General features: G+C 35.5%; 5 protein-coding genes and 1 long non-coding RNA gene across 17 annotated transcripts in view; 3 read left to right on the top strand and 3 right to left on the bottom strand.

Moving 5' to 3' along the window:
- Nucleotides 1-69: 69 nt before the first annotated feature.
- LOC143210598 (U6 snRNA-associated Sm-like protein LSm4) lies at nucleotides 70-2,551 on the bottom strand. Of its 3 annotated transcripts, XM_076427603.1 has the most exons (6): nucleotides 2,402-2,551; nucleotides 2,212-2,312; nucleotides 1,933-1,974; nucleotides 1,747-1,845; nucleotides 1,059-1,236; nucleotides 70-185 (listed from the first exon to the last, which is right to left on the bottom strand). In XM_076427603.1, exons 3-6 carry the CDS (start codon nucleotides 1,933-1,935, stop codon nucleotides 88-90), a joined length of 378 nt encoding a protein of 125 aa, XP_076283718.1. In that variant the 5' UTR covers nucleotides 1,936-1,974; nucleotides 2,212-2,312; nucleotides 2,402-2,551; the 3' UTR covers nucleotides 70-87. The 3 variants fall into 3 exon arrangements, with proteins under 3 accessions (XP_076283718.1, XP_076283719.1, XP_076283717.1); XM_076427604.1 differs by lacking the exon at nucleotides 2,402-2,551 and having other exon boundaries at nucleotides 2,212-2,315; XM_076427602.1 differs by lacking the exons at nucleotides 2,212-2,312; nucleotides 2,402-2,551 and adding an exon at nucleotides 2,054-2,110.
- Nucleotides 2,212-23,885, top strand: part of LOC143210603 (uncharacterized) — a 226,339-nt gene continuing 204,665 nt past the window's right edge. Inside the window, exon 1 of the long non-coding RNA XR_013009300.1 lies at nucleotides 2,212-2,363. This is a non-coding gene — a long non-coding RNA (uncharacterized LOC143210603). The remainder of the gene's footprint in view (nucleotides 2,364-23,885) is intronic.
- Nucleotides 13,382-17,078, top strand: LOC143210590 (eukaryotic translation initiation factor 2-alpha kinase 1). 2 transcript variants are annotated; one of them, XM_076427594.1, is made up of 9 exons: nucleotides 13,383-13,619; nucleotides 13,915-14,082; nucleotides 14,219-14,375; nucleotides 14,451-14,935; nucleotides 15,062-15,258; nucleotides 15,352-15,528; nucleotides 15,885-16,040; nucleotides 16,125-16,262; nucleotides 16,337-17,078. In XM_076427594.1, the coding sequence occupies exons 1-9, from the start codon at nucleotides 13,550-13,552 to the stop codon at nucleotides 16,550-16,552; spliced, it is 1,764 nt and encodes a 587-aa protein (XP_076283709.1). In that variant the 5' UTR covers nucleotides 13,383-13,549; the 3' UTR covers nucleotides 16,553-17,078. The 2 variants fall into 2 exon arrangements, with proteins under 2 accessions (XP_076283708.1, XP_076283709.1); XM_076427593.1 differs by having other exon boundaries at nucleotides 13,382-13,619; nucleotides 14,451-15,258.
- On the bottom strand, nucleotides 17,075-17,818 carry LOC143210600 (uncharacterized). Its single transcript, XM_076427606.1, has 3 exons — nucleotides 17,815-17,818; nucleotides 17,412-17,542; nucleotides 17,075-17,284 (listed from the first exon to the last, which is right to left on the bottom strand). The coding sequence occupies exon 3, from the start codon at nucleotides 17,282-17,284 to the stop codon at nucleotides 17,075-17,077; it is 210 nt and encodes a 69-aa protein (XP_076283721.1). The 5' UTR covers nucleotides 17,412-17,542; nucleotides 17,815-17,818.
- Nucleotides 18,813-19,900, top strand: LOC143210599 (uncharacterized). The gene is made up of 2 exons (XM_076427605.1): nucleotides 18,813-19,613; nucleotides 19,685-19,900. Exons 1-2 carry the CDS (start codon nucleotides 19,344-19,346, stop codon nucleotides 19,778-19,780), a joined length of 366 nt encoding a protein of 121 aa, XP_076283720.1. The 5' UTR covers nucleotides 18,813-19,343; the 3' UTR covers nucleotides 19,781-19,900.
- The window catches only part of Rab3gap1 (RAB3 GTPase activating protein subunit 1), a 147,630-nt gene continuing 144,723 nt past the window's right edge, over nucleotides 20,979-23,885 (bottom strand). For 2 of the 9 annotated variants that reach the window (XM_076427583.1, XM_076427584.1), the window contains 6 exons: nucleotides 23,464-23,832; nucleotides 22,473-23,343; nucleotides 22,175-22,341; nucleotides 21,874-22,078; nucleotides 21,146-21,415; nucleotides 20,979-21,061 (listed from right to left, as the gene is read on the bottom strand). The gene's annotated coding sequence lies outside the window, so the exon portion shown is untranslated. Of the gene's footprint in view, nucleotides 21,062-21,145; nucleotides 21,416-21,854; nucleotides 22,098-22,174; nucleotides 22,342-22,447; nucleotides 23,344-23,463; nucleotides 23,833-23,885 lie in introns of all 9 variants that reach the window. The other 7 variants (XM_076427587.1, XM_076427585.1, XM_076427586.1 and 4 more) reach the window with 7 other exon arrangements.

Below are 23,885 nucleotides of genomic sequence, written 5' to 3'. Positions count from 1 at the left end.
GGATGTAAAAATAAAGAACCCAAAGATATATCTGTTAATCAATGAAATTATACTAAAAGAGTAACACGATTTAGTTTTATTTAGTTTTTATTTAGTCCTTGTTTTATTTTGTGGTTTATTTCCACCAGGATTACCTCCGCCCCGACCAAGAGGTGCAGGGCCTCTTCCACCACGACCAAAAGTACCTATAAGAAATAATGTAGTAAGAATATACATATACATAGAATGAAACAAGCGGAATTGTATCAGAGTTGGGCAAAAATTTAATCAACGTTTAACGACTAAATTTCTACTTCAATCGTTAATCGCAATTAACAATTAATCTCCTCGTTTAGTCGTTAAAATTGTGGTTAACGATTAAATACTTATTAATCGTTAATTGCGGTTAACGATTAAATTTCTCCTTTAGTCGTTAATTGCGATTAACGATTATTAATCGTCAACCGGGTAATTGTTTAACGATTAACTGCTGAAATTTTGAAATGAAATACGTAATCAGAACTGTATGAATACTGAAAGAAATGTAAACTGAGTTTAGGTGTATTGTCATTTGGTCTATAATACAAACTCTGTTTACGTGCTTTTATGTTTGAAGTTATTGTTCCAGGAAAGCTACGACCGTGGTTTTTGTTGAAATATATTATTATTTCTGTCAATTCTCCATCCGCTCTCTATATCTCTCTCTCTCCTTCTTTATTACAGTTTATGGATAGACCGTGAGGCGATTAACTTCAACAATTGATTAAATCATCCGATTTTTCGATGATTCCTTTTTTTAATCAACGATTAACGATTAAATCAATCGCCGATTTTTCGACGATTTCTTCATTTAATCAACGATTGACAATTAACTTCATCAATCGATTGAATCAATCACTGATTTTTCGATGATTTCTTCATTTAATCAACGATTTACGATTAACTTCATGAATCGATTGAATCAATCGTCGATTTTTCAACGATTTCTTTTTTTAATCGTATACATTAATCAACCAATCATGATTAAAATTTTAATCGATTAATGCCCAACTCTGAATTGTATACAACAGTAGTTTTACCTCTTCCGCTTCCACGTCCTCTCTGACTTTGTCCTCTTCCTTTCATTTCTCCACGACCCCGTGATTTCATTTGAACATCTTCTTTTACCATATCTATAACTTCATCAGGTATTCTCAGATACTTGATCGTACTGCCTCTAATGTAACACTCCGGCATTCTCCAGAATTTGTCACCATCCTGAATCACATATTATGTAAATTGTTCGAGTGAATGTTCGCAAAACCTTTACGAGTTGATCTGTACATATTTATACTAATTTGTGTTGTCAATGTTTTTATTCTCACGGATAAAAAAGAATGAAATTCTACAACTTTTAATTATATTCTTACTTATATTCTTAAGATCTTTCGAAGGCACATTTGCACGCAGATTTACAATATGTCCACTTATAAGTCTATCTTGTAAGACTTATTTATGTGTATGATTTTTTTATTGTTTGTACTATACGCATGTGATTTAGGTATATTCCTTTGAGAAAATTTAAATACTCTTATAAACATTAGTTTGGCATTCAAAGTTTTTATCGGAAACTTGAAAATATATAAGGATTCCACGAGACTTGTTCGTAGACCATTTTACTCGTAACAATCATGGAAAATTAAATTATATACGCAATCAAATTTTGATTATATTTTTCTTACTCTTCATTATAACACATTACCAGTTTAGAAAATAATTATACTATACCCTAGACGTGCATATAACCTCTCTCAGGTTTATGTTCATCCAACTATCACAACTAACTAAATGTCCGTTATAGGTTTCTCCATTTTTCAGCTCAACAAGCTGTAAGATATCACATCAAGTTATTTAGACAGATATATATGTACATATAATGAAAATATGTTCCTATTTTTGAAACTGAAAACATACCATGGGATGATTCTGTGCTGTTCTTAACAACGATAATGGTAACTGAAAAAAGACATTATATATTTAACAAACAATTCTAGTATTAAAATACCTTTTTTCATAAAGTAATTTCTAAATATACCATTTTTTAATAATATGACGTTTGTATATCTAAACACCGCACAATACACACTGATACACACCGATCAGCGTCTCCACCGAGCAAAAATATTTCGTACCAGAATATACAAGAAAAGGTACTAGATTTGAAAAAAAAGTACTAGATTTTGAATTCCTTACTCTGTTACTGCTCTGTTACCAGGGTCAGAGAGTATATGAGAGTGCTCACGCCCGGGTTTTGGCCGTGCCGCTTTTGTCTCCACATCATGTTTAGCCTGGAACTAGTGATGGGCATTATCGACTAAATTCAACTATCGACTAATTACTATTTAGTTCCCTGATAACCAGGCCTGCCGAGGGTAGATCCTACCTAGAGCTAAGAATTGGCCCGTTCCGAGCTGCGTTATTGTTCGAGTTGCTCAAGGTGGGATTAACTCGATTTTTGCCTGGGATTCTCCGCGCGTATTAGTAGCTATTTTTGCCGTCTAATAGCGGAGGGCAATAGCCGAAGGCAAATTGAAGGCAGCCGGCCGGCCGAAGCTGAATTTGGAGGGCAGTACCGTCGAGTCGTACTGATGTGATGATGTGATTGGCGAATATAATAACAGATCTGGGCGACGCTGGCTCGAAAAACACATGTTGCTGCAAGTTGCAGCCTGTTGCAGCCTGCAACTCCTTTGTTGGAGTGGATGACGTGGGGACTGGAACTGTCTTACTGACAATGAGTGTAATTGAGTGTTACTGAGCAAGAGAAGGTGAGAAGCAAAGAGCCCTGATAGCACAACAGACTCCACGGGGAGTGACGAAAACGATTACAGGTAGACTCCACCTGGAACCAGTCCACGCGGAATGCAGCTTTCTGCAGTCCAGCTGGAACGCTACTCTATCCTGGATTCCGCTTCCCCGCAAGATGGCAGCACGGTCGCACTGATTAATGCGGCGAATGCCGTTATACAGGGCAGCGCCGTCGGTAAGGGCAGATCGCACTAATGTGGCAGATGTCGATAAAGTAGATTTCTATTGTACAAATATGTAGCAGTTTTCCTTTTTACCGACAATACTGATTTTTGAATGAATATTCAGTCATATGCAACGAGAGAAAACGAAAAAAAAAATAATTTGTGCAAAATAAAAATTCTCTGCATCCATTGCAAGAGATGGAAGCTAAGATTAAAATGTCCCCATGCAAAAAAAGACAAAGTGTCGTATAAGGGAAAAGAAAATTTACTTTTTCTTATTTTTTAATACGCCGCAGGGAGTTGGTAAAGACACATGGACAATGACACAAGGAATATATATATATATATATATATATATAATAAATATTATAATTTTTTATTATTACTATGCTTTATTATTGGACGAACACCTAAATATCTCTTCAGGTTATTGTGATGCAAAAAATATTTGTTACGTAACGTGCACGGTGTGCCAGATATTTGGTCCATTGACACCATGCGCATTACGTAACAAATATTTTTTGCATCACAATAACCTGAAGAGATATTTAGGTGTTCGTATTTAAACGGAACACCCTGTATATTGTGATTATTACACGTTGTTGCCTCTGCTTCCCGAAACTTGTGGCCCGTAGCACGTTCTGGCATAGGTGGGATACCTAAAAAATACAAAGAAAATCAGTAATGTACAATATATGCATGTGTGTTGAATGGCATAATTAGATATACGTACCACGCGAAAAATTAGAGGTCTTCCTCTTCCCCGGTTGCCGCAGCTTCCTTCTACTCCTTCCCTGGATAGCACATTATATTTATCCTCTGTTCTGTAAATTAGATTTTCAATTACACAGTGAGTAAAGGTGAGTATTTAATCTTCTTCGCTTATTGCTCATCTCAACGAATTTTCTAATTTCTGGTGCTACAATTACAAAAGGTCTTCTGACGTTTTTCATCAACTAATATACCTAACTGATTCAAATATTGCAATGATATTTATAAAAAATCGATTAAGTTGAACTACAAACAAAAGAATGTACTACCAGAAATAAAAAAATTCGATGATGAGAAGCAAGTGAAGAAGATTAAATACTTGCCTTACTGAATTGGTTTAAGCCATCATTTTGCCGATTTAGAATATTGCTAAGCTAATTCTAATCTGAATGGGCCAAAGCTGAATTGTGTTGGATTTGTTTAAAGTGATAAATGATAATAATGATAATGAAAAGAGAGTGATAAAGTGATAAAGAAACAAACAATTTACTATTTTGGACTCTACATTGAAGTGAACATACTCGCCCCGTAGCACCTCATACGTGATGGCAAATGGCACTGTCGCGTGGTGTGCCGACAAGCGTTCTCACGCTTTTTCACGCGAAGATTTTGGGAGACATTTGAGCAAAATGAAACCGATTAACCAATATAAATATGTACAAATACCTTCCGTTCTTCCTTCCTTCCACGTAGTGCACGTAATCCAAGTAATCACATAATCCAAGCAAGTCAATCTAATAAATAGTCAAATAGTCAAATGCCGCAACGCAGACCGCACTCGCGAGTGTAACGTGTAACCACAGAGCGAAGCTATGTAAATATATCTGTGATTGTGTCAAGAAAAACGCTGCATGTCACAATTTCAAAAAATTTCAGTTTATGCATTTATTGAACTTTATAGTGTAGGATTAGGTATTTACCAGAAAAAACGTCACGAAAATCAATTCAAAAGGCTCGAAAAAATAATACAATTTATAACCAATGTCCTTGTCAAAGCATTAGTGATCAAAACTTTAAACGACAATATCTCGAAAGTGAAAGTACAATGTGACATGCGGCGGCGTCCTCCTGACAACCACAGATATTACGACCGAGCTAAGCGAACGAGAACTTGAGAACTGTTGAGAGTTGAGAGAATAACTGAAAACTGCTGAAAACTGAACGGCAGTTTCCCCTTCCCTGACGTATCGTCGTATCCGTGGGCGGTGTCGACCGCGCTTGCCCGTGTTGGTGCATGTTCGATTGCACGCGCGCTACACAACAAACGTACCTCTACCATGTCCGTGTGACTACCTGCTCGACTGATCGACGCCGACGCGTTCCTTCGATTTTCACGTTGCCGAAGTTTCGGAAGCATGAGGCGAAAAGTCGGAATCTGGAGACGGCGCGCATTTGAATCTCGGGCACAGCACGCGGCGCGACGCACATTTTGCTATAACTTTTGATCTAAAAGAGATATCGAAGAGAAATTAGGCCTAATTTTTTTTGAAAAATCGGTTTTTACGATGTAAAAAGAAATATATTTTGTATTTTTTAAATAATGTTTTCGTTGATTCTTAAGGTATAGCCGGAAAAGATGGTCAGAAGTATCCAACCAAATTTGTTTTTAGTCACGTCATGTTCAACAGAAAATTATGAAAAAATTCATGAATATTCTACCGAATAGCATACACTACTGAGATTTTTTTCAAAATTTTTGGTTGCAAAATCGATTTTTAAACAAATCGGAAAACATAAAATTGCCGATTTTATGTATATACATACATCAAAGTCTTCAGTTGACCACATTTATATTATTACGTTAGTTGTGTCTCATCCTGATTATTAATGTGTATTTTTTCAGATTTTTCGGATTACGGAAACATGTTTTAAAAAATTGAAAACCTCCAAAAATTCCAAGAAAATGCATGTTTTGTATTGAAGTGTTAGAGACTCCAGTTTTATAAGAATTCAGTACTTGGATATTATTGAAGCAACCGTTCTTAATTTTTTTATAATTTTTTAGAGGTTGGGTAGCCGTTAACAAAACAAGTACATATATACGGCTGGGAATCTTCTGGCCCCGAATCGAATCCCGCATCTATAATCGTTTTGTTCGGTAAATACTTATTGCTTCGAGTTTTAATGAAAAGTTTAACCAAAAACATTTTTTAATTGTCTACATTTATTTTCAACTTAAAGAATTGATGCAGTTCGCGCTGTCGACTTTCGCTGTCCACTTTCTGTAATTGAAAAAAAAGAAACACAATTTAAGTTATGATTGCGAAGTGCAGAATGGTTTCGAGGTATTCGAAAATACCGCTACAGGTGGTCCCCTGTGTATCTATATCTTCGAGTAACTAATTACAAATTTTGTATCTATTATTCGTGATCCGAAATTTGTATCTAGGAGAAAAATTAAGGGCAGATTCGGAATCAGCGCAAAAAACTCTATAAGAATCATCCAACAGTAATTGTTGAAGAAATTTGGTGTCGCGGAGACTGTAAATCAAATGGGAAACTTTCTTCCAGCAGATCTATTAATGGGTCTATTAACTTTTTTCCGTGTAACATTTTGTTTATTTTCTCGTTTCTTTGTTATAATAAATGGAAGCTTATGTTAATTTGTTGTTCTTCATTCTTTAATAAGCCCCTTTTAATTTCCCATCAGTTTCAACTCCATAAAGTTATAGTTTTCTGTAAAATCCGTATCAATGCCTCCGGATCGGAACCTTTCTGCCAGGGGTTGTATTAATTCGAGTAACTGTAACTTTTTTAATGTTGGACTATATGGATTTGGACTTTTCGTGAGAAGTTGGAGAAATTAGTTTACTGCACGATGTGAAAAGATATGTAGTGGACATGGCGCGTTGGAAAGAGGGACTTTCCGGACGCGGAAATTTCATCCTTCTCAAGTGCGCGCTGTGGACGGTTGCATTGAGGGTTCGGTCGTAAAAGTGACGATTACCAGAACCCTGACTCAACCGTTGCAATGTCCTTGGCAGCGACGACTTTGAATTGTTTTGGGGAAGGAAACTTTCTCCTTACTCTTGAGGAACGGAGAATTCCTCCCCTTATTTTAACGGTCTTTCTCACGTTGCTAATCCTCCCACCAAAAAGGATTTTTACCAGTGGAAAAAAAGCTTGTGGCACTCGTTGAGAACGCATCGCTCTAGAGTTGCCCGCGCTACGTTAATTTATATCTCTGTACTTTGTTAGTACTCGATAGTCATTAACGTTTATAATCTAGTTTTCTCGTTATTGTTATTATTATTACATCTTGTTTTGTTTTGTTATTGTTACGTGTTATTGTTTTAATAAATATCTATATCGTTGTCTGTTAACCACGCGAAACATCATAGACACTGAATTACCCGTCATCCTAAAGATATTTTTCCAGAAATTGCAGTTGGCCGGAATTGTAGAGAAAATAGGTACTAAATGTTGCATTTCACAACTTTTTTATGTGGGGCCTATATTGAAAATTTAAAAGATAGTTATAATAATTAACCATTTGCAGCTGTTTTAATTTCGGAGCTGTTTTAACTCGAAAATGAAACATCTCGTTCTAGGTAGAATAATTTCGTTCTATACGATTCTTTTCATTTGATGGATATGAAATTGATTGTAATACCTCATACAATAATTAAAGGTTTAGTAATTGATTAGCTACCAACATGTTTAACAATGTAAACAATATTTTGCATAATGGGACAGCAATTTTTAGTGGTGATTTCGAGTCACCACTGGAGTGCTAAGGGTTAAAGATGGTAGAAATTGCAGGATATTACAACAATGACAAATATTATAAAGCAGATACGCTAACGTTACCGTTATCGCGTCAGAAGGAATAGCTGCAAGCTGCAAGTACAATTGTATAGAGTATAGAATTTCGGGGAAAACTGGGAAGAGAGGCAGGGTTGCCGGAGGATTAATTATGGCGTGGAAGAACCGACGCGACGGTGCCCGTAAGGATAATTACGGTCGCTTAGAGTGGCCGGACTATGGCAGGGTAAGACGTGGTTTTCCTCGGGTCTCAATTATCCATCGGGCCTTAATTTGTCCAGGCTGTTTGTCTCTCGATCAAGCCGGTTGGTCGAGGTCCTGGTACTGTACTTTGGAAATGAAATGGATGATTATGTGAAAATTTGCTTGTCAAACGAACATTCCGGGAAAAGGTTCAGGTAATTTCGTGCAGAAAATCCAGAGTTGTTTTGGTAACTACCCAGGACTTATTGGCCTGAGTTTTTCGCGCTGATTCCGAATCTGTTTTCAATTTTTTTCCTATACGCACAGTTTTTCAGGAACAAGGCTTTGAAAAAAAAACATATTTTTCAACTTCAAACAAATATTGTGATGTTATTATAGAAGATATTGAATTGTTCTTTCTGGCAAAAGATTCTGTAGACTTTCCCGAATACAGTGATATCCAATATTAATACATTATGATTGATTAAACGTGTTTAATCAATGATTAAATACGGACAGATTTCGTCGCGTCGGCGCACAGTGGAAAATTTGGACCAGACTCGATTCAAAATCAAAGAACTTTCGATAGAAATGAGGTAGAGCGATGAAATTTTTTTAAAATGAAAGCTGAAACTTTGCAGAATATCGGAAAAATAGGGAAGTTATGGTACGAACGTTTTTTAACCGAGAAAATTCGTTAAACATGTAGAATTTAAAGAAATCGATTTTGCAATATCCTGAGGTCGTAGACAAATTTTGAGACCAGATTTGAAATCGGCGTGAAAAAATCTACGGGAAATGATATATAGCAAAAATTAAAAAAAAAATTTCCGCGCGTGGTATTGGAAAAACCACAATTTTCTCGAAATTGTGCAAGTTTAACGAATTTTCTCAACGTTAAAAAACGTTCTTACCATAATCTCCCTATTTTTCCCATATTCTGTAATGTTTCAGCTTTAATTTTTAAAAAATTTCATCGCTCTACCTTATTTCTATCAAAAGTTCTTCGATTTTGTCTCCGATTTGGACGAAAGGTCACACTGTGCGCCGTCTCCAGACTCTGACTTTTCGCCTCATGCTTTCGAAACTTCGGTAACGTGAAAACTCAGCCCGTCTGAGTGCCTGTTCAATTGCTTGCGCACTACACACAAGCGTACCTCTACTCTGTCTGTGTGAACTACCTGCTCGACTGATCGACGCCGACGCGTTCCTTCGATTTTTACGTTGCCGAAGTTTCGGAAGCATGAGTCAGAAAGTCGGAATCTGGAGACGGCGCGCATTTGAATCCCGGCACAGCGAGCGACGCGGCGATAACAGAACATACGGACAATAGGACGTCCTTATATTTAATCTAATCCTCTTTGCTTATATTAGGGTATGTATTCGGATAATGGGGGTACGGATACGGGAGTCTCTACTGTATTCAAAGAACAAGTAGACATAATTGAAATCGTAATTCTAATTGCAATATTTTGTAGGACTCAATATAAATAGTACCGTATACTCATCTTTTTTTATCGATGAATATGATCACTAACTAAAATAAATTCCTAATAAGATAAAAAAATGTTAACAACCCATTAAAAAGTGTTAAAAACGCGACTGAACATGTTGGTGAAAGTCCCATTTGGGGGTGAACGGAACCTTGAAGCGGGCCCTAGGATTCGGCAAGATCGCACATGTGGCGACCAGACCTTTGGGTTTCCCAGCCATCTGGAAACTATCGAAACGGTGTAGCTTCGAATAATTTTCTGCCAGGGCGGCGAAGACTTCGGTCACCGTAGCCAAGTGGTGCAATAAACACGGCCAGGTAACCCGACGCGCGTCGGCCAGCCAGACATATTGGCATGAAACCACTAACAAGTTAATTGCAGACCTTGTTTATTTTTCGTAATTGTTTCATGTAAATGACGCTAGCTGCTTCGTGTGGCGTTCTTCCGATTAAAAAAAGACTAATCTCAAGATAGAATTTGGACTGTGGATAGTGGATTTATTCAAAGTCTTCGAATAACGGCACAATCAATTTTCTACCGAAACCGAAATAATACCGGTATTCTTTCGGTTTTTCCAATGCTTAGGTTGTTCCAAATGAAATAGGAACTACAGGCCACTTAATGTTCCGTCGTAAAACCCTCCGCGCGAAGGAACAAGCGCGAGTCCGAATTCACAGGCGAGGCCGTCATAAAACATTCAGCTAAAGACCTTCCAGATGTACCTCCCAACAAAGTGATTTTTAGCCAGCCGAACATACTCCTTGGTTTCAAATCCTTGCTTTAGTTTATTAAAAGGAAGTAGACTCGTTTTCAGGATTGCAAGGGTGCGGGATTCGCCTCTTATTCTCATCTCTCGATAATAATACAAACACGGGGTTTTTCACTAGTCAAAAACGCTAGATAAAAGAACGATCTAGAACACTATCTGCCTCAAAAGTTCTATTTTTTCGTTTACGAGGCGTAATTGGCATTATTCGGCAGCATGTAGCTATGAAAATAGCTTGTATGCTCCCGAATAATGCAAATTACGGTGACGACTAATGCAAATTTCGCCTCGTAAACGGAAAATAGGACCTTTGAGGGAGATGGGGCCCTAGATCGATCTTTTATCTAGCGTTTTTAACTAGTGAGAAACCCCGTGTTTGTATTATTATCGAGAGATGAGAAGAGGCGAATCCCGCATCCTTGCAATCCTGGAAAAAGGCTATACGGGAACTGCAATTACTCGAATTAATATTCGGACGTTCTAAAAAAGACGAGAACTTTTTTAATACTGTACTAAACGATTTGAACTTTTTTGGGGAGCTACAGCAATTAGTTTACTACAGGATGTGAAAAGAAATTTTTTCAAAAATTGCAATTGATCGGGATTGTATGAAAAAATACTAAGAGTTGCATTTTACAACTTTTTTATGTGAGCCCATATTGAAAAATTGAAAAATACGCTTTGTAGATCTGTGTCGACTAAACATATTTTGAAAATTTCGTCAAAATCGGTTGACGTTGCAATGAGCTACAAACGTTTAAAGATGGTAAAAATCGCAGATTTTCAGCCTACATCGAAGAATTCTTACATCTTTCAAGGCCTGTCGTTTTTTCCCGCATCAACCGATTTCGATGAAACTTTCACAGTGCACATTATTTACGCAGGCCTACAAAACGTACTTTTTAAATTTTCAATATAGGCCCGCGCGAAAAAGTTGTAAAATGTAACTTTTAGTATTTTCTCTGCAATTCCGACCAAATGCAATTTTTGAAAAAATTTCTTTTCACATCCTGCAGTAAACTAATTGTTCCAGCTCCCCCAAAAAATTCAAATCGTATAGTACAATATTTAAAAAGTTATCATCTTCTTTAGATCGTCCGAATATTAATTCGTGTAACTGTACGTATTAGGGGATAATTAATGTATTACTAGTTTATTGATTTATGTGTAGGTTTACTCTTAATGTAACTGTAAAGAAAATTACGGCAAGGGGGGAAGAACGTAACATTCAATTTGTACATATAGTTTCCATCTCTCTTGCGATCGATGCAGACAATTTTTATTTTGCACAAAGATCCGCAGTCTAGGAAAAATAATATAGATATAATAGAAATAAATAAAATTTAATATTTTTTTATATCGGGTTTATTATTTCGTTTTCATTCAGAATCGGTATTTGGAATTGTCGGTAAAAAGGAAGACTGCTACATATTTGTACAATGTGTAGAAATTCATTTCACCGACATTACCAACATTACTGACATAACCTCACCGACGGTGCTGCCCTGTATAACGGCATCCGCCGTTCCACACAGACTCCACGAGCTGCCTTCCATCTGGAAGGAAGAAGCTGCCCTCTAGATGCTGTGACGGCAGACTTTGTACACCTGTAATCGTTTTCGGAAGCCCACTGGCATGCAACTCCACACTCTTTCTAGATGTACTCCAACCATTGCTCCGAGCAGCCAATAAGCGGCGTCTGGAACCATACTGCCCTCCAAATTCACTCCACGCTCTGGACTATTCCTGGCAGTTCCAAACTGTGCTATCAGGGTAGCTTAGACCATATATACCTATAGACCCGGCATAGGTATAGTATGTGTATAGGAAAACCGAGAGTACAGCTCGGAAAAGATAAAGGACGGTGTGACGTCACAAGATAAGTTTTAAGCAGTCTTAAGATAATTTCAAAATGGCTGAAACGGCAGACCGACGCCGACACTACGCCATCATACACTTGCTCCGTGTAAATTTTGTGTAGCAATACATCGATGGCAAGAAATAGAAATTAAATTGAATGTTATTTCTTCCCTGAATGATTGTAATAGAGCAGAAATCATGTATTGACATTTTCAATTTTTCAACGAATTTGAATTTCATCTACTCAATTTTTTTGTAAATGCATAAAGATCCGTAGTCTAGCAATAACTAATCACAAGCGAGGTAAATGTAAATTGTGTAAAACTAGCAGTACTACCTTAAAATGTTGTAAATGTGATCAATTTATATGTAAAAAACCATTTTGTAACCTGCATAATATGTCTTCAGAATCAAATATCGCGCGATTCCTAAAATAGTTAATATATATAATACTATTATTACTTTATATCTTAATAAAACATACAGAATAAACGTCTGTATCTCAAATACAGTTTATAATAGATAATTTCATGATACAATGTCAAATTCTTTGAAATTATCCTGTCCATTCTTCCCGCGTACTGGGTATGTACATGTACATGGCGCACCCGCTGATCCCCCTCACCCCCCATATAAACCAAGCGTTGGCACTGTCGATGAGCATAGCTTATACATCTTTCGAGAACGTGACGTCACACCGTCTTCATCTTTTCCGAGGGCCAAATTATCTGCGCCGGGTCTATAGGTATCATAGACATATAGAGATAGACTGCGCGGCCTGAACGAAGCGCTGAAGTCCACAATGGCGGCGTGCGAGAGAGAGAGAGCATTAGCCGGGGTCCATAGCGCTCTCTTTCTAATTGATGTGTCGACACATCATATAGAAAGAGAGCGCTATGGACCCCGGCTAATGCTCTCTCTCTCACTCTTTGTACCGCGCGCCGCCATTGTGGGCTTCAACTCGCCCATAAGACGGCGCAGTCTATCTCTATATGTCTATGATAGGTATATATGGTCTAAGGAAAATAGTAACCCCACCACTACTAAATTCAGTCGATAGTTTAAAAAATCAGTCGACTGAAAATAGTAGTTGAATACTATCGATTTAGTCGATAGTTTTTAGTCGATGGTGCCCATCACTACGCCACAATCACAATAGAAATGGAAACGAAGAGGACTGATTTTCACTAGACCAATCCACAACCAGTGCTTCGATTGAACCCAACTTTTTTCGTACGATGGATGGCCGCTAGAGGCGCTGCGCGGAAAAACAGTAACGTATCTACTATTGGGTAGATGAAATGGGGTTCCTTGAGCACCCCGCAGAATTTTAAAAAATTTATATGATTTGATTCTGAAAAATGAATGTATAACAAGTGTATTTGTGTATATTTTGTAACTCGTAGGACACGTCCTGGAGTCTTTTTGTCCGGTAAAATTATTTCGATACATTCCCGCCAATATAACTGCCTCAGGGCTCTGGCCGCTCTGCTACCCAATAGTAGATACGTTACTGTCTTTCCGCGCAGCGCCTCTAGCGGCCATCCATCGTACAAAAAAAGTTGGGATCAATCGAAGCACAGCTGTCCACAACAGTGGGGAAGTCTGATTCGTCTGATTCTTACTAGCAAGCGAATAATTCTTGTTATATCTTTAGATTTCCAAATTTATTGCTACACTAATAATAAAAATTTAAATGTAGAAATTTTAGAAATTTAAGAATGGAAGATAACAGCACACCTATAATCAATCCTTGGGACACATTGTCTACAGTAACTAAATTTGACAAAGGTAACATAACCTTGATCCCCGCGTAATTTTAAAGTGTACTGTATTTTAGTTTTTCTACGTAAAAAACATTTCTAATTTTTCAATTTATAAAAAATATCAATAAATATCACTGGTTATACCATTTAATGTAATGGTTATTTAAATATTTTTTAAATAGTTTATTGCCTTATATTGTAAGTCTTACAATTAGTTAAATAATTATACAAATATAACTGTACAAACTCATATCAATTTTCTATGTTTCCCCAATAATTTTTATAATTATCAATAATTATTTTATTCACACTATTGTCAGGTAAAAATACAAATAGTACAGTATGCGTGAATAATGATAGGAGTCAGACTAACGGACAAGTTGTAAGCATAGTTGCACCTTCTATCAGTCTTTTAATTGAATCTCTTATACAACAACTTTGTACATTGTTTGAAGATGATACTGTTCGCCGAAACAAATTATACTTCGGTAATGTATACTTATACACGCATATATGATTTTTATAAATAGTTATTTTTAAAGCTATAATGACATTTGGACACTTGGATAAATATTTTGTTTACATCGATCTATTAAAAGTTGATATTATAATGTTTGTTTTCAGCTATCTGTGATAGACTTCATGAAATGAAGTTAATCGATGGTTCATATAATATGATGGAATTTGAATCCTTAAGAGGACAATATCAACATGCATTATATCATTTGGTTAGAGTTGCGCGTGCAGCAACCGGTTGTGAAAATATACTACAAATTCCAAGGTATAACATATCAAATAATGTATATGTACAGCTATAAAAAGATCTGATTTTGATACATATGTTTTATATATATAGTTCGATGACAAAAGAATGGTCTCGATACCATAGAGAATTTCATGAAATGGGTTTTATCGCTTCCGGTGGATTTGGTCATGTATTTAAAGCCTTGCATCGCTTAGATGGCACCGAATATGCCATCAAGAAGATAATAGTACGATCTGGTCAAGTTAAAAGTATTCTGCAACATCTCGAAGAAGTAAAAACTCTTGCCAGATTGAACCATACCAATATAGTTTCCTATAAAGGTGCATGGATAGAACGAACATTACCATCAATTTATACTAGTATTATACCAAGTTTACCACCTTCTAGTCATTCTCAAAACAAAATAAGTCTCTCGAATGATAAGAAGAAAGATAGCAATAAATCATGCGCAAAACAAGATTTTAGTGTAGAAAATCAATTGAACTGCAGTAGTAGCGACAACAGTCAGAATCCTACAGACAATGGTGAACAAGATATGCTGTTGCAATATAATAAACAAACAAACTGTAAAACTGGTATGTATGCTCGTACCAACTGTACCCAGAAAGAAACAATGTATATAACGGTACAAAATTCTACAACTAATTACGAGGTTATTAACAAAAGATTTCATGAACTAAATACTTCAATTAATACTATAGGGCAACGAATAATCAAAGAAAATATTATTGAAGAAAGTGTTGAAGTTGAAAGGACTACTTCGAACAGTATTTCTTTTCGAAATGATAGCAAGAATTCAGATGATAAAATAGAGAATAACACGAACTGTACAGACAGTAGCGATTCGTGTGAAGAATCCAACAGCAACAATAAACTTTGTCCATACATACTTGAAACGGTTTGTATTGTATAAATTTTTTTATGATCTTCTACATATATAAAGGAGGTATGTACAATTTTAATCGTTTCATCTGGATCTTTTAATCGATAGAATGAGCAGTGTCTAACATTATATATTCAAATGGCTCTTTGCGAAAAGACACTTTCACAATGGCTAAACGAAAGGACTGAGCATACTTCGCAAACAATGATCATTGGAGTGTTAACTCAAATTCTTTGTGGTTTGAATTACATACATTCCCGTGGAATTGTACATCACGATATAAAGGTTGTAACACATATGGAACAATAATCTCTATCTCTATCTCTACATAGAATAAAATCGTGTCTGTCTGCCTGTCTGTTTGTGACGGCATCAACTGAGAACGGCTGAACGTAGAAAGCTGGGGTTTCAGCCATTAGACGCAGCGTTTTTTCGGGAAGGTTTAGGAGAAATCCGCATTCGAAAAAGTCCATTCGTTCAAAAGTTGTGACGTCATTAGTGACCAAAGACGACTTTTTTGCCCTCTTTTGGGCTCGTTTCTGCTTATAACTTTTGGATTTGTTATTGCACGTGGACAAAGTCGCGGGTACACAGACAGCTAGTATACATATAATAAATTTATACAACATTTTTTGTTTCAGCCAAGTAATATATTTGTTTCGATGTCTGGTAATATGCATATACAATTAGGTGATTTTGGATTAGCTTGTCCATTGCAAAGGGAAAATCATCGTTCTATTTTGGGTACACAGATGTATGCTGCGCCAGAGCAATTGGAGGGAAAATGTGATCCCAAAGTATTGCTACTTTACATCTTGAATATTATATAACATTGAATATTATCTTCTAAAAATACTTTTAACTGCTCTGATTTCTTTCAGAGTGATATATACAGTTTAGGAATAGTGCTTCTAGAATTGTTAATACATACAAAAACTCATATGGAGCTAGTAGAAATAATTACTAGTGTAAAAAGAGGTCACATACCAACAATGCTAACAGCTACTTATCCGAAATGGGTATGCTCTTAAAAGAATATTTAATAATTTTTAAGAAAAGGATATTCTAATGAAAATATTGAATTGTTTAACAGGCACATATAGTAAGTCAATTAGTACAAGTAGACCCTACGAAACGACCATCGACGAGTCAGCTGTTACAAGATTTAAACGAGGACAAGGATATGACAATAGCTCAATTAAAAAACGAAATTGCGACAAAAGATAATACGATACAGGTGTTACAAGAGAGAATATCAATGTTAGAAGCACTAATTACAGAACACGATATAGCAGTAGACGATACGTGAGCTATTAAAAATTAATTGGATTTCAAGAAAATATAATAATTTCTCAGGTACATGTGGCATTATTGTAAAGAGTTTACAATATATGTACATACATTATTGTACATGCTTATTTTGCGAATTCGTTAAAAGATTCATACTACCATCGAATAAAATTTTTATTTTTATTTTATGTAATAGAATAGTATACTTTTTACAATAATACTATAATTTTTATAAATATTACTATGAAAAGTGCATAGATATACTTATAAGACTTGGAAACTTCGTAAGAAGAGAATTTGTCAAAATAAGGATGAGAGGAAGGTATAGACTGACAATGAGTATTACATGTATTGTATAATACTTAAAATTTTATGTAATTCCTTCATAGAATAGTGTAATATTTCACTAACATTAATCGTGATATAATGACTGAAAATATAAAATTATGAAACATTATACAGCGATACATGTATAATATTGAAAACTCTATTTTTTATTGTATAAAAGTTTTAGTTATTATTTATAAACTTTGTTATTTAATCAATCTGTGTCTGCGTTATTATCCTTGAGTATGGTATCTAGCAACTCTTTAAGTTGTATGCCAGCAATTATTCTGGTAAATGGCTTCTTAGGAATAACACATTCCTTTATTAAATCCTGTATATTAGGATAGGCTTCCTGTATATTTGCAGGTACATTATGCAGAAACTCACCAGATAAACTATCATTTATATCAAATTCTAATAACATCTGTAAAAACATATTATATTGAACATTATAATTTCTTTCCTTGAGGAATAACTTTTTATTATTACCGAAGTATTACCGAACATTTTTTAAATAATTATTCTATCCGATATTTATAGTAATTACAGACCTTGCATATCGCATAATAATTGTGATCACTGATTCGGTGACTACAGATATCAGCAGACGAATATATTAGACATTTTGAACATGAAAAGTTTCCACTATTTTCTTGTAATTGGTTCCATGTTTCTAATCCCTCTACACAAAGGAAGAAATGATTAAAATTATTATTTTATTACCATAATATTTTAGATTGGATTTAAGTGAAAGAATTTATATCACCTTCTGGCACAAAATTTTTATCAACAATTATTACATTTTCTAAATCTATGAACTTTACATTATTATTTGAATCAACCGCTATATTATCAGCTGATACATCGGTCAAGTAAAAAGCAAAGTCATTATTTTGAAATGTAAATATGTAAGCAGAATTTAAAAGACTAGAAGTTAGTTTAGCTCTTAACAACCATGGCTTGTAATAATAATTCATCAACGGTGGCCCAACGTATTCTTCCAATATAACGCGTCCGCATGCACCCAAGTACCTTGGTACTGGCCAATTTTCTTCTCTGGATAATATCTACAAACGAAAACTAATTATATCAAAGTTTCTAATATAAGAAATCTTTCATTTTCTTAAAATCTTAAATTAATCAAATAATACCTGAAGAAGCAAAGGTTCAGGATTAAGAACTATCGACGTCCAAATATTAACGTCAAGAGTTTGTTTATCAACATGTTCATTGTTAAGATATACTTGTTGCAAAAGATTACTCAAACATTGTTCAGTGGGACAAACTCTTAGGCGACTCAAATTATCTTTTGTAAAATCTAAAGTGACTTCTTGCTTAATAAGTTCATAGAAATCTACATTGTCAATCGCATTTCTAGCCTCTCTGAACTTGTTTGTGCAAATATGAAAGAGATTTTCATATCCGCAAAGCATTTCATCAAATTTATTCAACTCGAATGAGTGTGCCAACTTTTTTAATACAATATTATTGTCATTTAGACGACCAAAGAAAACGTTTTTTACTCCAAAATAGTAATAAAACATCGAATATAAATCATACGGTGTAACATCCACTTGATGAATATAATCACAAGCAGAAGTACCAAAACATGCAGGACATTTATGTAATTCTGTTAAATGATCCATATCTGGTCGAAATGTAATAATTTTCGACCATTTTATACCAACAATAATCACAATGAAGAATAATAACTCCCATTTTTTAAATTTTAAAATATTATATAGATATGATAGAATCATGAAAGATCTTTGATGCATTTACTGCGCGTAAATATACGCATATGTATGTGTACGTGTACCATGGACGTAGGAACCCAGGGGGAGAAAACTCTTATGTATGGCCTTGGACCGCCTAGTATAGTTGAGGGAACTAGACTAGATGGCACCACGATCACAGCACTGTTTAATTCCCTGTCGCTATTGGGCGGAGAATTTGGCGCTAATATTTGACTACTACCTACTACCGCCAAAATCAACGTTCAATTGTCAATCACGTGCCCCGTGCTGTGATTGTGTCAGATTGTGTGAACCATTGCAAAAGCGACGATTTCACAGGATTTTTTTAATAATATTTTATATTTTATCATCACAAAAGAACATTAATAACCTCGAAAAAAGAAGTTTGCTCAGTGTTAAATCAATTTTACAAATAATTTTGCAAAATTGAACGACACTCGGGAAACTTATTTTCGAGCTTATTTTTGGGATTTTGTGCATAAATTACAAAATTTTTTAAAGTTTTTTTTAGGATAGTGGACAGTGAGGTGCAAAGGAGTGCAGCAGTTAGAAGAAAAAGTGAAAAAAGTGCATGAAAAAATAATATTAGTGCAGAAGACACATCTGCAAAGTGAGAAGACGGAATATGCAGATGATAATATAGAAGCAGAAGAATATCCAGCATCTGCTACACCGCTGAGAAATGAAGACACTAATCATGAAGAACTGATTACGCCAAGTATAGATATGGTTTACGAAGAAACAGCGTGGGATATTGATGAACACAACGAAGCTGGTCCAAGTACATCATCAGGACAGTTACAGCAGTGTTCAACCCCACAGAAGAGCCAAAATGTACTGCTGCGGGGCATGAAAAAGTGCCAATTGACCCCAACTGCAGCCAGATTGTACAGCGTTGTGAAGAAATTACTGAAACGCAACCGTTATGCTAACAGGAAGAGAAAAGATTTAAAGACACGACTGGAACGAGCAAGAGCCTTATCAGAATCTAGTCTGGTAAGAATGCTGTATTTTCATTGCGTTATTTAATTGTAACTTATTTATAACTTTATGAAATATGTTTTCAGGGAAGGCGCTACACGACGGATGAGAAGATATTGGCCTTGGCACTTCTGAAGCAGTCAGCAAAATCGTACAAGCTACTGAGGAAGCTGTGTAATTGAGAAACAACACTGAAGAAGATGCTAAGGAAAATTCCAGTCGAGACTGGAGTATCACAAGTTGTGATGGAGCATCTTCACCGTCAAGCGGATACCATGAGTGCTCAAAACAAATTATGTATATTTTATTATGTTTATTATTATTTTATTATGTATTGTTATAGTACATTAAAATAAAAAATTGTTATATTAAACTATGTTTATACAAAATTATTGTATCCTTGTACTTACAATTAGAGTTTAAAGTAAGCGGTATACTAGGTATATCTATAGCTATATATCTATAGCTATATATAGCTATAGAATCGTATAGCTAATATATATAGGTTTTAGTTGAGGGTACTAGGATAGATGGCGGTGCTAAGGTCCATATGTAGGAGCTAGCATAGCCATGGGCAACTATGATACATAGCTCGACTACTTGGGAAGGAGAGGAGGAAAAAGGAAGGAGGCGTTTCGTCCCAGGCCCGCCAGAGGACTCATCGGTAAGGCTGACTGGCGGACCTTGCCTTAGACGTGGGGATGTCGGAAGGCGATTGAGGACGGTATATATGCTAATCGTTGAGGAACGAGTACTTGCGGGAAAGGCCTAGTCGAGTGCCTGTCCCTCTTGTGACGCATGTCTGAAGTTCGGCCTCCACACGTCGTGTAGTCCTACACATACATTAGGGGGTAGTATACCTGTGGCGACTCTCACCAATGTGAAGTTAGCGTTGTGAAGTTGGCGTTAAATTCAAATGTTTAAATTAGTTATTTTCTTGTCATTGACAAAATACAATTTGTTTAATCAATAGTTTGCCATCAATGAAGTTGGATCTAAAAATATTGTGATCAAAGAATTTAATTCTATTAAAGTTTTGTTAATAAACTTCATCTTAATTTATTTATTGGAATCTCTAATATAATTCACTAGAGATCTACCAAATTGGTGACCCCGATTATTTAAGAAAATGCCGTTAGAACATTCACCTACTCGTCAAGCTTTTTCTGGACAAAGAACAATGCAACAACCTACTGAAGTAACTTTCGAAGAAACGGTGAGATCGGAAGATAATCTTAGCTTAAATCAAAACGCCAGTCTTATTGATGGTGCGAGTATCGAAGTTGCTCAAAAAGTGCGTTTACCGCCGTTTTGGAAGGAAAATCCTGTTCTATGGTTTACGCAAGTAGAGGCGGCATTTTTAATAAATAGAATAGTAAAAGATGAGTCAAAATTTAGATACGTTACTGTATATTTAGATAATAAAGTTCTTCCTTTGGTTGAGGATATTTTAATTTGTCCTCCTGAAAATAATAAATATTTAAAGTTAAAAGAACGAATATGTAACGCTTTTGGAGAAAGTAAAGAGGCTAAAATTAGAAAATTACTTGGATCACATGTGCTTGGGGATGAAAAACCTTCAGTTTTTCTACACAGACTGAATAATTTAGCACCTGGACAAATTAATAATGAGGTCCTTAGATCTATTTTCCTAGAACAACTTCCGGAAAATATTAGATCCATTCTTGCAATTAGCGAAGTTAAAGATCTTTCCAAATTAGCTATTCAAGCTGATCAGATTTTAGATATGTCTCGGCCAACATCTTCTTCAGTATTTTCCATCGAATCTTCGCAAGGAGGATTAATTAAGAAAATGTCTGAGGAAATTACTGAGTTAAGGAAACAAATGGAAAGATTAACTCATCAGAATCAAAGGAGAGAACGCAGTTTCTCAAGAGGACGATCGAACTTCAAAAGATGGTCAACTAGTCAAAGTAAAAAGAAAAATGAAGAAGGTAAGAAGTACTGCTTTTATCATGATAAATTTGGTGATAAAGCACACAAATGTGTACAACCATGTTCATTTGGTGACAAAACCTTGTTGGAAAACTAAGTCAACCGTTACGTGCTCAGGCGGTCGTTGACGGTTTTAAGAGGAATAAACGCCTGATAATCTCTGATAAGAAAGATGGCATATTCTATTTAGTTGATACTGGAGCTGATGTTTCGGTTATTCCAAGAAATATGGTCAGAGGTGTTAAATCTGTTGTCGATTTCAAATTATATGCAGCTAATAATACTGTAATTAATACATACGGTTGTAGTACAAGGATACTAGACTTAGGTCTTCGACGTCCATTTAGATGGCAGTTTATCATTGCTGATGTCAAGCATCCAATTATTGGTGCAGATTTCTTGGAATTTCATGGTCTTCTTCCAGATTTAAGGAACAAGAGATTAATTGATGAACAGACGTTATTAAGCACTAAGGCTAAATTAACAAGTAAAAAACAAATCTCTGTTGCAACAGTAAGTAATTCCTGCAAATTTAAAGAATTACTTCGCAAATATATAGAAATAACAAAACCATCAGCTCTTACTAGAGTAGTTCATGATGTAACTCATCAAATTGTTACCTCTGGATTTCCTGTTTCTGAGAAACCACGCAGATTGACTCCTGAGAAGTTTGCAGCAGCAAAACAAGAATTTGAATTTATGCTGGAACAAGGAATCTGTCGACCATCTTCTTCTCAATGGGCAAGTCCGTTACACATGGTTCGCAAACCGAATGGAGATTGGAGACCTTGCGGAGATTTTCGCAGGTTAAACAATATTACAGTTAGGGACAACTATCCTCTACCTCATATTCAAGATTTTACTCATCATCTAGCTGGATGTAAGGTATTTACCAAAATTGATTTAGTTAAAGCCTACTTTCAAATTCCTGTTGCTGAAGAAGATCTTCACAAAACTGCGGTTACAACTCCATTTGGACTATTTGAATTCACTCGGATGGCATTTGGGTTAAGGAATGCTGCACAAACATTCCAAAGATTTGTTGACACTGTTTTACGAGGATTAAGTTTCTGTCAAGCCTATCTTGATGATCTTCTGATTGCTTCGAAGGATGAAGAGCAACATCGTATTCATTTGGAGCAGGTCTTTCTTCGTCTTAAGAAATATGGGTTATCCATTAACGTTGCTAAAAGTAAATTTGCACAAGATGAAGTGGAATATCTTGGTTATATGGTCAATTGTTTTGGAATACGTCCTTTGGATAGAAGAGTTAGAGCTATTATTGATTTCAAGAAACCAAATAATATCAGTGAACTGAGACGGTACCTTGGAATCATAAATTTTTATCATAGATTCATTTCGAATGCAGCATCAATTTTAGCACCATTAAACAAATACTTATCAGGTGCTAAAAGAAGAGATAAACGACAAATTAATTGGACCGCTGATGCAGAAAAATCTTTTGAAGAAAGTAAAAGATGTTTAGCGGAAAATACACTTTTAGTTCATCCTTTAGAAAATTCAAAACTTTTTCTTAGAACAGATGCTTCGAATGTAGCAATCGGAGCTGTTTTGGAACAATTTCAAGATGAGTCGTTTAAACCACTTGGATTCTTTTCCAAAAAGCTATCAGAATCTCAACAAAAATATAGTACATACGACAGAGAGTTAATAGCAATTTATGCTGCACTAAAATTTTTTCGTCATATGGTTGATGGTCGGGATGTAACCATTTTCACTGATCATAAACCGTTGCAATATGCCTTTCTACAATCTTCTGAAAAAGCTTCTGAAAGACAGAGAAGACAGCTTGATTTCATTAGTCAAATTACCACTAAAATTATCCATGTTGCAGGACATAATAATCAAGTTGCTGATGCTTTTTCAAGAATAGGCGCTGTTAACTTACCTGTAATAGTTTCTACAGATGAACTTTTTGAGGAACAACAGAAAGATGAAGAACTTAAATCACTATTAGAGTCTGAAACAGTTCTTTCCTTAAAACCTCTCAGGTTAGATAACGGTGAAAAGACAATTTATTGTGACGTGAGTAGAGATATTAGAATATATGTTCCAACAAGTCTTCGAAGACGAATTTTTGACGTCTCTCATAATTTATCTCATCCAAGCGGTAGAACAACTAAAAGGATTATTTCTCAAAGTTTTGTATGGCCAAATATGCGTAAAGACATTATTAGTTGGACTAGAACATGTTTATCTTGTCAGAGAGCGAAAATTCATAGACATGTTATTCGAAACTCTGAACACATTCCAGTTCCTAAAATTAGATTTTCACATGTACATATTGATATTGTTGGTCCTTTACCAGTT

This window comes from Lasioglossum baleicum, chromosome 7 (assembly GCF_051020765.1).
Source record: "Lasioglossum baleicum chromosome 7, iyLasBale1, whole genome shotgun sequence".
In the NCBI taxonomy this organism is placed as follows: domain Eukaryota; kingdom Metazoa; phylum Arthropoda; class Insecta; order Hymenoptera; family Halictidae; genus Lasioglossum; species Lasioglossum baleicum.
This window is presented reverse-complemented; position numbering and strand designations above follow the sequence as displayed.

Excerpts from the sequence above, each read along its gene's own strand:
- LOC143210598 (XM_076427602.1), bottom strand. Across the intron at positions 1,846-1,932 it reads CAGCACAGAATCATCCCATG|CTTGTTGAGCTGAAAAATGG; the intron begins GTATGTTTTCAG and ends GATATCTTACAG. Across the intron at positions 1,237-1,746 it reads AGGTTATATGCACGTCTAGG|GATGGTGACAAATTCTGGAG; the intron begins GTATAGTATAAT and ends TATGTGATTCAG.
- LOC143210590 (XM_076427593.1), top strand. The coding sequence starts at position 13,550 with ATGGAAGATAACAGCACACCTATAATCAATCCTTGGGACACATTGTCT. Across the intron at positions 14,376-14,450 it reads AATATACTACAAATTCCAAG|TTCGATGACAAAAGAATGGT; the intron begins GTATAACATATC and ends TTATATATATAG. Across the intron at positions 15,529-15,884 it reads TTGTACATCACGATATAAAG|CCAAGTAATATATTTGTTTC; the intron begins GTTGTAACACAT and ends TTTTTGTTTCAG.
- LOC143210600 (XM_076427606.1), bottom strand. The coding sequence starts at position 17,284 with ATGTTATTAGAATTTGATATAAATGATAGTTTATCTGGTGAGTTTCTG.
- LOC143210599 (XM_076427605.1), top strand. The coding sequence starts at position 19,344 with ATGGTTTACGAAGAAACAGCGTGGGATATTGATGAACACAACGAAGCT. Across the intron at positions 19,614-19,684 it reads CCTTATCAGAATCTAGTCTG|GGAAGGCGCTACACGACGGA; the intron begins GTAAGAATGCTG and ends ATATGTTTTCAG.